The following is an 18,310-nucleotide window of genomic DNA, read 5'->3' on the forward strand; positions in this document are numbered from 1 at the left end:
ACTTAAGTGGACAAGCGATTCATATTTCTAGAATGAGCGAATTTTACCACGGACCCTCTCTGAAAATATGTTTCTCAGCATTTTGTTCTTCGTACAGCAGGAACTTGTCTTAGGTTTGAGAAATGCTAAGGTGACAGTGTAGCAATGTATAATCACATCACAGTATGTGCAACGAGAGCAATGTACACACACACACACACACACACACACACACTCACACACACACACACACACACACACTCACACACACTCACACACACACACACACACACACACACACACACACACACACACACACACACACACACACGCACACACGTCACATGCCAAGCTTGGATAAATTCTACCGAAATATGCAGTCAATCAGGTTTTACAGAAATATCATCCAATCAGATTAAACTAGTTTGCTCGCAGTCATGCACCCAATTTCATTCAGCCTCTTATCGGTAATTCCTCATGTTTTAATTAACCTTGTGGACTAATTGCTAATCATAACAATACCCTCCTTCACTTCGACGACACCTTGGGGATGTGGAGCAAGTTCTAAGGACTCTTTTTAACAACAGGTCAACCGTTGTAGAGGAAAAGAGCAGCTCAACATTGTGGCTCATAAAATCAATTTCAGCTATGAGAGGACTGGATAAACTGAATCAGTGAAGCAGGTTACGATAACAGCCAGTCAATCAACCTTTAACATGATCTATAAAATCAATAAGACACAGTCAGATAGAAAATCTGAAACTTGCCTGCATTGTCTTACGTTTGCACCGATACACACTCTATCCTAATTACTTGGTTGAGCGAATGTGTATTTCACCGTCATGGCCGATTATGACTGTGTGTAAAACATGGTTGGTTTCTGCTTGCTTAGGTAGCCCAACTAGGTATTAGCACATCTGTGCTGCCTGGCAAGGTTGGCTAATGGCTCCGCTGGGTAACCAGTTGTAAAGCTCTGTTGTCTCCTCTACCATGAAACTCATTACTGTGATTCCATGTCATCGTTGGTTGACTCTGGACAGTGCGCGGCCCTGGTGTGACACCCGCCTCTGTTTATTCAATATGACCCTAATTGAAAATCATAGCAGGTATGCCCTTTCTCAATGCAATCTAATTACCTGCCCTCACGACAGTGTCACACGCAAAGACAGGCGTTGTCACAGCCAGTGTTTTTTTTTTTTTTAAGAAAAAAACATGTCCTTGTGTTGTGCGGGAGAATACACACCAGGTCAGTATGCAGTAATGTATCAACTTTAATAAGACAAGGTGTAATAAACACCCCCGTGAGACTTAAGCAGCAGTACATGGGAGCCAGTACAGTTCTCATCACTGATACTCATCTTAAGAGTCTCAAAACAAGCTTTACTGTGCGCTGCTGCTGATGAGGGACTAAGTGCTGACTGAGTATCACCTTAAGTCCTGCTCCAACTCTGCTAAATTAAGATAAGTGAGACTGGTATTAGCACACCAGGCAGATACACAGTCGTATCTAAACGGGAGCACTGTCTCTGCTGGTATGATGGGAGGAGAAGCAGGTGTAGCAGCATCTCACAATGGCTAGTGTTTGTTGCCTCAGTTGTCTGTCCGTGTGTAGCAGCTGAAGGATAATGTCCATCACACTTTTCAGAGAGGCGTTCAATCGAAGATGTTTTCTCACAAATAACTGAGCCGTAGACTAGGTAAGGATAAAAACAAGTCATAGTGATGGATTGATTAACACAATACTGTTATCAGATATATTTTTTAAAGGTATCATAATATTGTGATGATGCAAACCCCACAACCGGTATCATGAAAACAGCCATCCATATGATATAACTGCTCGTGAACGGTTATGACACCTTCCTCACGTTCATAAAGCTGTCATTACTGTGTCATAAGGACAACCTCGTAATCAATACCTTTGTTTCGCTCTGAAGCGTATGATCTGGTCCTCATCCTCCATCCACTCTCCTGACTGTCAGCTCCGTCCGACAGAACTCCATGCCTGCCACACAGCCCACCTTCATGATAACCTCATGAGGGAAGAGGAAGGGGAGGAACTCACACTTCTCCTCCTTGGCCAGCTCCATCTACAGAGGACATGCAGAGGAATGTTCAGAAGGCAATATGACCAGAAACTATTAATTATGTATTCAATGTAAGTATCATAAAGTAAACACATTGTAACCACTGACTGATTAGCAAACGTCAGGTAAATCACAGCTGACACAGAGCTGTAAAATAAAGTGTTACTTTAAGTGTCTAACTATTAAACCCAAGGGCTAAACTGTTGTGTTGGCTTGTGAAGGCAACAATACCAACTGCATTTCACTCTAACAATACACCGATACACAATGTTATAAAATAAGAAGTTTCCCCGTTGTGTTCAAACTCATTTGATTGCAAACATAGTAATGAAAAAAGACCCCACCTACAATAAAGTCATTCAAATGTCAGTTTCACTCCTGAGATATGCACACTGCAATTGTCTCAGTTGACATCAATGCTCACGCTTCACACAATATTGAGCAGAATAGCTTTTTTTCTTCTCTGTGAAGGTTACTTACGCCTACAAGAGTCCTAAACTTAATATACCTTATAAACAAACTTAATTAGTGTGAGGCGATAGGAGCAGCTTAACGGTAGGCTCCAGCAGGGAAAAGCAAACAGCTGTTGATAATCACCTTACTTTTCTCATTTCGTTAGGGTTATTTTCAGCGTTACTATGGTAGCATGAGGTAAGCGCTGATATGAAGCGTGACAAAAGTTGCAGTTTGGACCGATCAGAATGTGGCTACTGTTCAACCTCGACATTCCTATTATACCGGTGACATCTGCTTTATTTCTGCCAAGATATCCTCATAAAAAGAAACATGAAGGTCAAATCGTTACGACTGACTTTATATTGGCTACTGTGGAGTTGGAGTGTGTGCTGGGTACCGGTACAGTTGTTATCTTGACTTATCAACATGTTATCTGTCCCAACCCGCAGTCATACTAGTGCAACTACTGTATGCATCTTACTCCCACTGCTACTTGAAGGTCTATAAGTAACATTTAGCGAGCATGCCGCCACATCAAATATGATAAGAATCAAGAGTACATAGAGAGAGAGAGAGAGAGAGAGAGAGAGAGAGAGAGACAGAGAGAGAGAGAGAGAGTGAATGCCATACTTCAATTGCAGATATATCTTTGAAGGAACAGTGAAAATAGCCCTGTCCATGATACATTTCCTCTATCCTTTGTAGATCTGTTGCTACAAAGGGACAGCTAGAGATCCTAGGGAGGCCTTCTGGGGTTCTTCTCTGTGTGTGAGCTGAGTTTTTTGACAGTTATCGCCTGCCGAACCCAAAGACAAGTCTTTGTAATAAACAAGAGAGAAAAGAGGCTTAAGAGGTGTCAGCAGGGGCAGAGAAAGGACACTCACACAGACATCTCAATAAAGCCAGCGCATCCTCTGTCTCTCTCTCGCCTTCTCTCTCTCTCTCTCTCTCTCTCTCTCTCTCTCCCCGTGATGTTGTCTATCTCTCTCTCTTTCTCACTCTCACCCTCTCTCTGCCTCCCTCACTCTCACTTGCTTTCACTCTCTCTTTCTTTCCTTCTCTCTCTTTCGCTCCTCAACTCTCTCTGTCTCTCAATTGCTTCATCATACAGCAATATCGCTCTATCACTGTTTCATTATTTTCTTTACCTCTTCAGGGACAGCCCTGATGTTAGTGAAGCACTTCCTGAAAACTACATAGGCTCGATGCGCACCACATCGCAGGGCAGAGGTGGCACAGTCGAAGGCTGCGTCGCCCGCACCCAACACAATCACAGTGCCACGAAGCTCAGGCTAGGAGGGGCGGCAGCTGCACGTCCCTGAAAAGAGAGAACAGGACAAAAGGAGAAGTGTGATGATACAGCATGTCAAATTACTTATTATTATGTGTCAATGAGAAGTAGGTTTTGCCTATTTCCCCCCCCCCCAAGTATGTCCTATGACTATATACTCTACAGCAGGTAGTTCTAAATATGAGGGAATTATGTCAACAAAGACTTTCCCCTCCCCTGGCTGTGACAATCAATTAATTGTTTCAGAAGTCTTCTCAAACTTTGTAAGTGCTATTACTCATGGCCAACCCTGTTTCCACAGCACTTACACTATTGACTAGGATCCTGTCTGCAGCCTGTTCCCTTTTCTCACAGGCGACCTCTTTACACAATGTAACACATAAAGAGAAGCCACTCAGTAATTACCGCTGCGATGTCACCATGACATTTTTGTAAACGAAAATAAATAAATACTTATGCAATCCTGAAAGCAATATATAACAGTGAATATAGCAAACTGTTTTCAGTTGTTTACAATTCGTAGAATAATGTGAAATTTGCACTTAGGCTCTCTTTCTTTTGGTTGCAGTATTTACCTCTTTTGCTGGCCTTCGCAACTAGGGGGAGGAAATCCTTGGACGTATAAAAGCCCTGCTCCATCGACAGGCCTTCAAAGATTCGATGCCTGTTTGCCTGCGGGAGACCTGTTGACAAGAAAGCAGTACAGACCAAAACAGAAAATTATACAACCTATTCTGCCATGCTACAGCACTGTACATACAGTATGAAAACATCCTCAACAACCAGTTTTAAACCTCATTGCTTTGAAAATGTTCCAGTTTTTTTGAGCAGGACTTATTATGCTGGTCTTTTCAATAGTAAATAACATCAGGTCCTAACGGGGAAATTATATCATGAGTGAGAGCTCATAAAATATGTATATGAACTGCTGAATGATGGTGGCTGTAAGGGTAAATTGTGTCAGAGAGTCGAACGCTTTCCTTCAGTGTTTAAAAATGCAGGTTTATGTGACACAACGGGCACATTGCAATAAGACACACAAATGATTAATATCTCCCATTTATAAGAGAGAACTTTTATGTCAAAGCATAGAACTGCATCCATTCTAGAGCCTACTACTAATGATTCAAAGGAACTACCTTCTTATGAAAAAAACATAAAGACTACATAAAACACTCATCTGTAGGTACATACAGAATAGAAGTAAATGCAAGCTTTTCCTTTCTCCAACCAGAAGATCACACAAACAGTACCACAGCATATCAAAGCAGTCAGGTTCCTAAATATAACAAAAACAATACTAGCATAGCTATAGGCATCTTCTTACAGCCACACAGTTGGTGTAGGTGAAAACATAGTGATTGTTTTGTGAACTTACCTTACCCAATCACCTTGGGCTCATGCTGATTAATGCTACAACTCACAGTGTTGGTTTAACAGACTGTAGTATTCATTAGTATTCACCACCAAATCAGAGCAGACTAACAAAAAAACTGTGATCGTGACAAAGTGGATTTCAACAATAACATCTTCCTTTTTGACAACTCCATTGTAACGTGTTGCCTCTCGTTTCCCTCTCTCCTCCCTGATTCATACACCTTACCCTCGGCAGAGGGACGGTACAAGCACACCCTACCCCCTTTTTATTTAAAAGAATAAAAAATAATAAATCATCAGTTGCAAATGTTTTCATTCTCGGCCCGGCCCGGCTCTCATTAATCACATGTTATCAGTTGCCATCAAAGCAGAGAGAGAGCGAGGAAGTAAGAGAGAAAGAGAGGGAAAGTGAGGGAGGAGGAGGAGAAGGTGAAGAAGGAGGTGGAGGACAGGAGCTCTCCGTTCCCGGCACAGGCTTTTATTCACTGTACAGTCCCTGACCCCGGTCACCCTTATGAATTGCGCGAAGACGAACAAGTGCCAAGGGCACTGTGTTAAATGATGCAGAGGCACACTAAGTACATTAAGATTTAACATAAATAAGGACCTCTGGAGTCATAGATGCCCTCTGTGCTGGGGTTTCATTAACCTTGTCACAGGAAGAAAGGGACGACTCCAAAGAGAGATGTCATGAGAAAATGGCTATTTCTGAAAGATGGAGGCCACTGCATCTCAAACGGGCTTTATGGTGGAAATCCAAGTGGGCTATTGTGATTCCTATCAAAGGAAAAGGAAATATTTCTAAAAGATGTCTGTATATGTGCCAATTATATGTTCTATCTGACTGATACAAGCCTATTGACAGTGTCTTCACAGACAGATCTGATCTTCTCATCAGCCATTGATCAGCCATTGTGATGAACTGTATTAGGGTCACATATAATGTAAGAGTAATAGTCAAAATAATTTAATAAGTTGAGAACTTTTCCTCAGAATAGGGAGCCAAAATGGTTTTCCACTTTACAGCATCAACAGCACACTGTGTCATCAGACCCATTTCAGCTATTTAAATTACAAAACAAAAGTATGTTGTTTCTTTTTTTTTCTAACATCAACATATTTCTACTGCTTTCAAGGCGCGCCAGTCCGATCAATGAAAATCCTTTCAGCCTCTCAAGACTCAGAACATCTGCTGTCGAACGTTCTCTTTAAAAGACCACAGAGGCAAAGAGACATTTCGGTGAAGCTCATAATGAAAAGAGAACCAAGACAATTCAGCCTAGCAGAGATCACATCGAAGGATGGCACAGAGAGGGTTAAAACCCCTCTTTAAACCCAATGAACCTTTGAGCTGGCTTCCTAAGCCTATAGCTCAGAAACAATGCCCTTATCAGCCTCCCCCAACCTGCCTTGCATTTAGCATACTGCCAGGGAAAAATTTGCATGTCAATCATGTCTGAGGATGACATTTAAAAAGCCTGTAAAGGACTAGTATGAAATCACAGAAATTAATTGCAAACACACTGTGCTTTCATTTCTCGCCGGGAATTGAAATTCCTTTACATCCCTTTGACATCCCTTTGTGGGGAAAAATCCCAAAATGGTTTAAGTAAACGACTCACCATAATTAGGAGGCGGCTATCAAAAGACTTTTGAAAAAAAGACTTTTGAAACAATGAATTATGTGCAGTTATCTTTTTTTCTGTGTTGGTTCATAAAAACAAAACAAACAGAGAGACAGCTTCAAGGAATGTTTGAGTTTCTCAGATCCATACACAGCAGCAAAATGTATTTGCCTCCAATGAAAAAGCTATATTACTGTCTTAATACATGCCTTTTATTCTGGCATATATATGTTTCTGGGAGAAGAGGTCTTCATCTGAAGCAAATCACTATGTGAAGAAGTGCCTCTTTGATTCTAATGAGAAATGGAAGCATCTGAATGAATCCATGCCAGAAAGATAACAGGTTCATTCTTTCTCTCTCTCTCTCCCTCCCTCCTTCTCTCTTCCTGCTTCTCCCTCCCTTTATTATTCTCTCTGACACATGTTCAATAGACCTGCAAGACACTGGAAGATGCAGATCCTGTAGAGAGGCCAATGAGACTGAAACAGTAAAAGACTAAACTGTATCTTAAAGATGCAATCTGTACCTCAAACTTTTCTGGTAAACAGCTGAGGGAAGGGGCTGGGTGAGACATGTATCCACTCTCAATTTCATAGACAGAGCTATGGATGCAAGGACTGACCATCCATGAGATCAACATTAGAGTTCTAAGCGTGTTTTGAAGGTATACAGTGTTTGTTTTACAATTGCATTGTTTACAAAACAATGGAGTAAAACAAGTGTATATGTTGGGTTCTGATTAGGTAGGACAGTTGATCTAAGCTCATGAGGCATTTATAAATTATATTCTTCAAGAATCAATGGCTACATACAGTATCATTAATTTAAAAGTTTGATTTCAGTGTAGAGTGTAGAGCCAAAAGAAGAAAACATTTCTTCACTGTCCCATTACTTATGCAGTGCACTGTATGTGTAAAAAAAAAAAAGAGGGAGAACACTGACTGTAATGTAACCTTTGACGGCAACATGGCTATGTGATATGCAACATGGCTATGTGATATGCAACATGGCTATGTGGTGTTAGCGTTCCGTGCCAGTGGTGAGGTAAATGGCTAAAGAGCATTCCAGGTCAGCAAGTGAGAGCTTTGGGATAACTCAGAGGGGGAACTCTGGGAAGGATATTTGATGGGGGCACACTGCGTGATCCGAGGCACCCCAGTGCGCTGTTAGGTTAGCATGTTGGGACCCAGTATCAGACACAGGAATAGCAAATGAGAAGTGAATGGGGCCGGCGGCAGGGTTGGACCTCTGAGAGAGAACCTGACTAGTGAATAACACAGTCAGATTATCCCAGAAAATGGACTGCTTTGGCATGAAAGGCATTTTCACAATAAAAGACTACATTTTCTTTACATTCGCCCCCCAACAAATTGATGTGAGAGGTTATACAGAGAAGACAGGGGGAAATTGCTCTGCGGAAAACACAAGAGAATGAATGAAACAAACAAACAAACCGATTCCGATAAAGACAGCCTTGTAACCCTCTTGTTTCAGAGAAAGTAGAGTCATTCCATCTTGGCCCAGAGCTTTCTCACACACCACCTGCAAACATACAAAATACGCAATCCATTCTAAAGTGAGAACCACCACTGACAATATTTGAACAGTCAATCTACAGTATTCAAACTGGGTAAGAAAGCTATCCTTGTTGATGTGGTGTACCCATAAGCCAGATCCCACTTTGGACCCAATTTACTTGGTTACAATTCTTCATAGCAGCCTTTCATCCACTGTATATCTGTCTTATCACAGAGCAAAATGCTCTGTGATAAGACCCCCCCCCCCCCCCACACACACACACACACACACTTGCAAATACATACTACTCCCACACCCTTGGAGCGACACAATTTGAAATCTAAAATGAGTCCTGAGCAGGTGCGCTGTGCTTTGGCTGTGTGGCCGTGGACTATCGATTGCCCTTTCTCACCACTGTGGCATTCAGACAACAGACAGACAAGCGCCCCGAGCCGGAGCAGGTCTCTGCAGCCGCCTGCCTCCCTGATGCAGCTTTTAATTGTTCTTTATTAATGCGCCTGACATTTGGGCTGGTGATCTTCTCACAGACCTGTCGCCTGCGCTAGCCTCTGATGTCAGAGCGAGGGAGGGATGGGGGGAAGGGAGGGGTTGGGGGAGAGATGGAGAGAAGGAGAGATAGAGGGACAGAGGGACGGGGGGAGGGGGGAGGGGCACTCATTACCCTCACGCCCAAATCCTTCATGAGCTCCACCTCGAACTGCACCACCTCATAGGGCAGTCTGAACTGAGGGATCTCAGCAGAACTGTGAGAAAAAGGGGAAAAACGATGGTGAATCGGAGAGGGAAAGGAGGAGGAAGGAGGGGAAGGTCTCTCGGAGGGATATAAAAGTTAAGAGGTGAGGAGAAAATACGAGTAAACAAGGAAGAAAATACTCTCTGCTGTTGCAGGACCTGTTCTTTTCTGTTATTCCATTTGACGTTTGGTTTTAATTGCTCTCACTCTCCTGCCTCAATGTCCAACCTCTCTATACACACATCAAATTCCTGCTGTTACTGTAAAATCCTGCTGTGGACATTCCTGGGACTCCCATGAGCAATCAATGCTCTACTAAATTGTTCCAAGAGTTAAAGTGGAGGAGGGGTAATTGATAACCCAGTCCAAACCCGGGCATTTGAAAGATGAATATTCACAATTATAGAACTCTCATTAGCCCCTCATTCTGACCTTATACAATGTTCTCCATATTGATCCACCAAAGCATGATCAACAATGCCCTTTAGTGGATAACACTCACACAAAATGACATGAATTTAGATGTATTAGTGATGCATAGCAGCATACATTATAGAGGAATCTGTCTTTAAGTAACAGCCATAGGAACCTGGGCCAAAGCGGCCTTGGTGTGAGGACAATCGTGGTAAATAGTGTAACTTTACCTCAGTCCGCCGATGTACTTCTGTTTTTCAAAAACAGTGATGTCATCGTAGCCCAGGCGTGCCAGGAAAGAAGCACAGCTGATGCTGGCGGGGCCGCAGCCAATCAGAGCAATCTTTGAGTGGAAGCTCTCTGGCATCAGGTTAGAAGGTGGGAGAGCTGGGTTCCAGAGCTGAGGAATCCCCATCTTACATTATGGAGGCTTGGTTCATACCAATACTACCAATTAAGTCATGTTCATAATAACAGGGATGCCATATTAAGTGTTTGAACAGAAATATAAAACATTTAGAAAAACCTCACCAAATTGGACTGTGGTCTAGCCAACTAAAAACTATGACTGGGTGTAAACTGTATTCGTTGTTACATAACATACTCTGACTTATATAGGCTATTATAAAAATATGGTATGAAAATAACATTGATCAAATAGCCACATTAATGTAGGCTACATATGTTAACTGATGATGTGTATGATAGTAAACATTGTAACTAGACAAGCAGTTGAATAAGATCCCTGTATATTCATTACCAGAGGTAAAATGAGAGTGAGGATGCTCTGTCTTCTTAATAAGATTATCTAGATCCATATATAAAGGCTCAGATTGTTAGTACAATATTATGCCTGAGCAGGCAACGTTATATGTGATATTCATTTAGTTATTCATGAGTTTCATGAACTGTGAAGCTCAAATTGCTGCATGACAATGCATTTCTAATAATCCCTGAGAGTCGTTTGGAAGCCTCCCTATTACTACTGCTGCTGCTGCCAAACAAAACAATGCATCAATTCCAAAAACAATCTCTGCTTTCTAATTTTCCTTTGCAACCTAATTGAAACAATGAAAGGCAACCTATTTGTGACCATGGTGCATTTTAGACTCTTTTGCTCGGGTATGATTTATGCACAAGACAATAAGCACACAGCACATATATACTAAAGCATCAATCAACCGCATCCTTCAATGCAACATGAAAAATTAGTTGCCACGCGCATATCATCATCTGACTGAGGACATCAAAACTATTTCTGAGGGCGAGGCCCTGTTGAACTGACACGACCCTCTGTTGAACTCAAGAGAATATACCCAGTCTTGGAGCACATCATTTACCGTGGTGCCAGGTTCCAGACACTAATACCCTTAACCACTACGGGATTAAGGAGGGAAAAAAATGATTAAGAAAGATGCCACGTTATTTTCTCTTTTCCTCCTAAATGAAAACAGGCATTGACTTCATCTGTGATTTGAGTGGAACTACAGGAGCAGTGTCTGAATGGAGCTGGGTGGTGATAGCCTCTCTTCCTGGGGTTATCTAATTATCAGCTCGATAACCGGCATGACCTTTCACATTTAAGGAGAGAGAGGAGCTGCCACCTTGATAGAGATGTATAATAAGTCACAGCAGAGGTGGGTGGCGGGAGAGAACCCAGGCTTTTGTAATTGTGCCTTTTATCCTTTAGGAAGTAATGAAACTTCACACAGAGGCCTTATTTGAAGGGCTGTTACAGATTAAACCTGATAGGGAGAGAGCAGGGGGGTCAGGTGAGTGAGATGGGTCCAAATGAAGTGTCATGTCTGAGATTTTCCTTTCTGTAACAGCATTTAAATAGGTAGCATATATAAATCTGACAGGATTATGAATGCATTAGGTCATACAAACTTGATTAATTGTTTAACCGTAAAAAAAAAAAAAATTATATTAAATTATTTATTTTAGATTATTTTCTAGTAATTATTTTCACCAGGTATGAGCCACAAATTCGGGGCACCATTGGCACGACTAGCAGCACAGCAGCTGAAAGGTGAAAGCCGACAGCGGAGCAAGGGAGAGAATTCAAAGTTCAAATCTCAGAGTTTAGATTTTTATTTAAGGCAAGACCTGATTAAAACTAAAGATATCATATTTTGTAGCTCAACTAGTTTACATCTGTGTACTCTTCAACTCAAGATAGACACACTGGCTGGCTGAGGTCTGACTGAGGTCTTAAATGGCCAGTGTTGTATTTTAGGAAAGACATACTGTAAGTGCCAGTTATTTCGTCTTTAGGCTACAATTAAATACACTTTATACTGTAGGTTTCAGGTCAAATATGGACAATGTTTAAATACCAGCATTTTCATGCCATGAGTCATAATATGATATGATCAAGCTTGCATGTTCTTACTTAAGAATATAAACTCTGGCAATGCTTCAGGTTAACCTGTCTTTCATTTTATTTATGTCTAATTGTTCTGAAGCACAAGTAACAGATTGGCATGCAAATACAACCCTCCACATCACTAGAGATCTTGCTCAAGACGTTTTGTTATACTTCTCTTAGAGAGACAGCTCTTCAGTGATTCTTTGCTCTGCGGTAGTTCTGTGTACAGTAATTTAAAGTTAGAATATACAGCACCTAGAACCACAGAGGAAGCCAATTGAACATGGTAGGGAACATCTACTGAACATTTGGGTATAGTTGCATAACTATGACATACAGTAACATTGTATACGTAAGGTGAATTCCTTGGGAACATTCTGAAAGCATCACTAGGCTTACCTCAACCTACCTGCAGGGTCAGTGGTTCAATTAGTACACTCGCATCAGTTTAACCATTTATTTAATGAAAATGGTTATACATTTAAGCTTGACATAATTGGATGGCTCCGCTCTCTACAGCTCCCTGCCTGGAGTTTAAACGACCATAACATATAAGTACACAATATGGCAGGGAGCCCATGATTATCAAACCCCCCCTAAGTAGGTTACATACAGAGTGACCAAACGGGTGGAAGTTCAGTGCGGTGGGTGGGACGACCACACAAAACGTACTCTCATAGTTGAATGCTATGAAGGAGCGTGAAACTTTCTGCTTTGAAGCCTCTGTCCCTTGAACATATGATGCCGTTTTTGTATACGTGTGAACAAGCTGTCCTGTCACCTGACAAGTCAAAATAACCATTTAGACGGATTTTGTTCGTCTACGCAGAACAAGTTCCAACATCTGCATCCCTCAGAATCTACTCATTATGTTGCACTGTTTCTGCAGTGAAAGCCTTCGTTAGGGAAAATGCATCCTTAGCAGCAGCCACACGAGGCTGCGGGTCAAAGGCAGCAATTCAAGCCCACACACTGTCTTTGACATTTTCATTTAATTAGCAGTTACCATGGAACTAAATAAAGCTCATGACGACAATGACAGGAACAGATATCCTGATTATCTCTGAACTACACCATGAAAATACACACACTCCCACTTTCACTGACTAACACACACCACACGCACTTGCGCACACATACGCCCACACATACACGCTCACACACACACACACACACACACACACACACACACACACACACACACACACACACACACACACACACACACACACCTGATGTTCTTATATTATTCAACATCAGAAAAAAAAGAAGGGCCATAGATGATCAAATATAGCAGTTCAAAAACATCAAGCTTTACGCAAAAAGCTGTCATCAGTGATAACGGTCATGGCACATGAACAAAATCTACTGACATTGCACACATCTCATCTGATATCTATTTACCACAAAACAAATCTAACAGCCTTCCTTTATTTTGGATCTGAATTTCTTCCTTTTTTTCAGTCATTCCTTTGCAGCTTCAAATGAATTTCAGTTCACATCAACTCTGGTACTTCAGACATGAAAGACTCCACCCATTCCTAATGAGCCTTTAACACCGGCATCTTAACAAAGTCATATGCGTTGACTTTGACATCTCACATGAGTCTCTGTTGTCTTTCCCCTCTTTTCTGACCTCTCTCCCTTTGCGCCAGCCTGCTTCCTAATAGTGAATCTGATGTTTATCATGGTAGAAAGCTTGGCCCAGATGATGAACTAGAAGAGAATTATGACTTTAATGGTGGAGGGTGACGGACGCATTGCGCCCAGTCCCGTACCGGTGACATAATAAAGGGTTCAGAGGTGCCATTAATACTGGGGTTGATGCAGCAGCTCGGCACTCCATCAAGGGTTATGGGGAGTTGGCAGAGACAGAAGGACTTACAGTATGGCTGAGGGAAAGCATTTGCACTGTAGGCAGTAGTAATGTGCAGTACAGTACAGTGCAGTAGTGGGGTGAGATTAACTACAGGTGAAATACAGTATCTGGGCAAAGGAGTACAGTAGTGGATAGGAAAATGTGTCAACATTACTTGAAGTGTAAAACTGTATACAGTAGATACAGCAATGATGTAAAACTGTACAGACACAACAGTGTTGCAACAGGACGGTTGGAAATTATAATTTTCTACCAACACATCAACTGTGGAAATGACAGAGAATATGTCAGAAGCCACAAATGTGCCAGTGAAAAACATACATTTCCAGTCAATCTCATTATCTGTAACAATCTCATTCTTTTGATAGCCAGGCAGAAGTACACCTACTCATTGGTTTCTCCAATAGCCCTGCAGTTCAAGAACTCTACCCAGAGACTTTCTCTCACTTAATATCTACATTCATACTAAAACAGCAACATGAAACAACCAACTTCCCAGCTTCATAACTTGGATGTTGAATGAGGGGACAGATCAAAATGCATGTTTGATTTCAGTAAATATAAATACATACAGGTATGCCTGATTTCTAACAAGCACCTGATAATGTGATTTTAATGGCTATATTCTGGACATGTCTTTTCAGTTATTTTCAGTGTACAGTATTAAGATTACTATAGGGTTACATTTATATCTGAATTAAAAACTAGTTCTTCCATACTAATTAAGAATAATGTCCTGTTAAAGACCCTAACCCTTGAGCAAGATAGATAGTCTTACATTTAAAAACATTATCATAATTATTATTCCATTATCATAAATATTCCATTATCATAATGGAGTGACAGCACAGCCACAGCATATGTTACATTATATTTCGCGGACACTGCTTGGTGGACAACAATACCCTACCTCAGTGGCAAACTCTCGGAGGCGTAGAGATTACAGCCCCCCACACAGAGGTCAGAGGTCGGGCACACCATGCCACACGTCAGGCCCAGGGGGTTGTCTGACAAGATTGCCTGCTCTGCCCCATAATAGTTCTGTAACGCAAGACAGATTAATCTAAATCTGAGTGCAGAGAGTTGTGTAAGCATCAGGGACACACCTGTGCTAAAATGCAGGTTTGTATCACCCTCACTCCCATGTGGTAGAGTGGGATTATCAACATCATGTACTGTATACAAGTCAATCAGTAAACACCAGGCATCTTCTTTTTTTTCTTTTTTTTCTCAGTGAATGTTGCATTCTAGACGAGTGTCAAGAAGAATGTCACATCTCCAGTTTGAACTTTAGGGATCAGGGATGTAACAGAGTGACAACAATCTGTGGATGATTGTCATGTGTCCTCTAACTGTCGAAACGGAGAGGCACTGAAAGGACTGGAGTGATGAAGACAGCACTCGTTGCCATGCAGTTTTGTATAGTGTTTATAGAAAATGAAGAATAATTACCTCTCCCTCCAAATATTTTTTGGAATTACATCAACCTTGATTGAGAAACTGCACAATAGATTACATTGAGTTAAACAGTGCCCTTGGAAAGTATTAAGACCCCTTCACCTTTTCCCCATGTTGTTGTGTTATAGACTCAATTTAAAATGGATTAAATTAAAAGAATTTGACCCTATAAAACCCTATAAAAACAAACATATTAATTCCAAAATTACATGAACTATTATCATTGTATTAAGATGGACTCAATTCAACTTATTTAGTGATTTGTTGATGACATTTTTGCATTTTTGCATTTAGCAAAGGGTCTGAATACTTATGTGCATGAGGTATTTCAATTTCATAAATTTACTGAAATTTCTAAAAACCTTTTTTCACTTTGTCATTCGGGGGTATTGTGTGTGGATTGATGGCAAATTATTTTAATTTAATCCATTTTAAATTGAGTCTATAACACAACAAAATGTGGAAAAAGTGAAGGGGTCTGAATACTTTCCAAAGGCGCTGTATATTCTGCATTCTACCTTTCCCTTTATTTCTGACTGTGTTGGTTGGTTAGTCACCCTTGTATTTTGGAAATACACCTTTGCATTGGAAATATCACGAATAGAAATGAACTCTTAACTTAGTTCGTCCTTTAACTGGCAATACAATTTTAAAGGAGCAGGCCATAAATCTGTGACCTCTGACCTCTGGCCACTGCGGCGAAATTCAGTTTGAAGTTCCAAACAACAACATCCTCCCTGATAATAATATAATACCCCGAAATGGACTTGCAGTGTCGGACATTAGCTGTTGTGTTTCTGCATGCACGCACGATTCGAAAGAGGCAGCAAACAGAGACAGAAAGACGAAAATCGGTGAGTCCACTCCCCTAGAACACGCCGGGCCAGTCACAACATATTGGTACTACATACAGTTCAAGTGTCATCTCTAAAGTCGTCTCTAAAGTGAAAGTGATTTTGGGACCAAAACAGCATTCATAAATGAAATGTTTATTTCAAGGGATATCATTCCCTGATGGCTACCGATTAAACATAGTCATTCTAACCATTAGAAAGCTTGAATGTTAGATTTTGCACCTTAAAGAAGGATAAAAACAGCTGTTATGCTTCTGATTTGCGGGGGAAAAAAAGAAAAAAAAAACATCACTCCATTATCAAGTGCATGAGTGAGGGAGAAAGAATGATGAGTCCATCACCAAGGAAACAGTTTGTAACGTCTCTAACCCTAACCCTTTTCGGATTATCTGCCTGCATGTGTACCAAACCCTACTTTGCCTACCCCCTTCCTGGATTATCTCCCATTGACTGCCTACCTGTGCCTGAAAGTAAAGACTATTCTATTGGAAGTTTTTGTCTCCGAGTCTTGAGTCTTTTGCCTGAGTACTCCTGCCATTACACAGTTGTATTAAAGACTTACTGTAAAAGGCCCCTTCAGTGAATAATTATGCTCCAAAACAATTTCAGTGTAAGTCAGATCCAACAATTTCCTTTAATATATCAAAATAATATATTTCAATTCAAATCCTCCATATACTTTTCCTGCTTAAATCAAATGTAAGAGTCTTAATCGCTTTATAATATTCCCTAGCATGGAAAATTAACAGGCATATGTGCAATAGTGGCTAGGCAAGGAGACACTCTTTGGAAAATCCCTGAAGTTCTCTGCTTATCCCAGAAGAAACAATACATACCAGGAGAAAGGAAATGTCAAGAAACAGAGCAAAAATAGCAAAAATGAAATATGATTAATAATATCATGCTGCACGCTTTCGGGTTTATTAGGTAGTGTATATGGCATGCAAATATTGGCCTCACATACAATATTGGCTAGGGTATACTGAATTACTGTACATAATGAAATGAGAAGAGGAATCTTAGATTAGAGAGATGAAAGTCCTTTCATGTTTTTCACTCCACATGCAATACTGGAGTAACTGTTTATTCTAACACTTTCATCTGTGCAGACACTGAAATTACTGATTTTATCAGTTTTAAAATGTTTATCGCATTCACAGCGACATAACTTAGTGTAAATAAACAGTTCTTATCAGACTCTAAATACATTATGCATACTGTGTTTACAAAGTATCATTAAATACCAATTTTGTATAGTGATGTGAGGATGCATGGTCTTGATCATATGGATGCAACATACTCTACACCATGTACTGTTATTTACAATGGTGGACCATCGAAATGACACAGAAATTCATTGGTTGATGAAAAGCCTTCTGAATACAGCTGCTACTGAGGGGAATCAAATTATACCAGGCCCATGGCCCATGTCCCAGCCAATCAGAGCTATTATTGGCACTTCATATGAGTGTCAGTGTGTAATAAAAAATAATAGTGATGATAAGAGTGTCATGAGATGATATAATTGTAAGATGGAAAATTAAAATGAATTGTTACCCTGTTGGCAATGCTAGTGATGAAAGACTTTATGTCAAGGTTGGTTGGACAGCTTTTCTGACATGGGGCATCTGCACATTTCAGGCACCTACAAAGAAATATGAGACAAAATAAGAATCATTAATAATTAAGAAGGAATCCAAACAAACAGAATCGATAGAAAACAAACAACTCAATCAAATATGTAATAAGATCATTGTTTATGTCCTCTCCTTTCCTTTGTATAAGGTCTACCAACATACTGACAGTTATTATCTTAGACCGGACCACTTTTGTTATCCTGATATCGACAGCACAGGACCAACTACTCCCGAGGAGCGATGCTGTTCTAAATGCTGATGGCTTCGGTACAGATGGGAATCACCATATTGGTAAGCAATAACATACCAATTCCAAATGATAAATAGGATAATTTGGGGGAGGCCAATTAAATATTCATGCACAATCAAAATGGATGTGCTGTCTTTGGCGGGCCCGACTTGATTCGTGCAGAACATGCAGGGTGGGGTTGCAGGGGTTGGGGAGGTTCCAGCTTGCTGCTCAACACCACTGTCAAACAGGTTCTCCAACAAACAGCTGTTTTAAAAAGGGGCTTGTTAATGAGCTATTAAAGGTGTGAATGTAGTGTAATGAATGGAGTGAGTCTCGTGAGTACGCATAGGAACCAGAGACAGAGAGGTGGGGGAGGA

General features: G+C 40.8%; 1 protein-coding gene across 1 annotated transcript in view; it reads right to left on the reverse strand.

The window, feature by feature from the left end:
- The window catches only part of LOC310813399 (dihydropyrimidine dehydrogenase [NADP(+)]-like), a gene marked incomplete at both ends in the record, with an annotated part of 123,357 nt that overhangs the window by 69,914 nt on the left and 35,133 nt on the right, over nucleotides 1–18,310 (reverse strand). The window contains 11 exon segments of the mRNA XM_083682370.1: nucleotides 1,899–1,955; nucleotides 1,957–2,069; nucleotides 3,671–3,814; nucleotides 3,818–3,840; nucleotides 4,389–4,496; nucleotides 8,271–8,358; nucleotides 9,017–9,098; nucleotides 9,733–9,921; nucleotides 9,923–9,949; nucleotides 14,663–14,793; nucleotides 17,622–17,709. Coding sequence (XP_083538496.1) covers nucleotides 1,899–1,955; nucleotides 1,957–2,069; nucleotides 3,671–3,814; nucleotides 3,818–3,840; nucleotides 4,389–4,496; nucleotides 8,271–8,358; nucleotides 9,017–9,098; nucleotides 9,733–9,921; nucleotides 9,923–9,949; nucleotides 14,663–14,793; nucleotides 17,622–17,709 — 1,050 coding nt within the window.

The sequence above is a fragment of the Argentina silus genome (genome assembly GCF_951799395.1).
Source record: "Argentina silus genome assembly, chromosome: 1".
Lineage (NCBI taxonomy): Eukaryota > Metazoa > Chordata > Actinopteri > Argentiniformes > Argentinidae > Argentina > Argentina silus.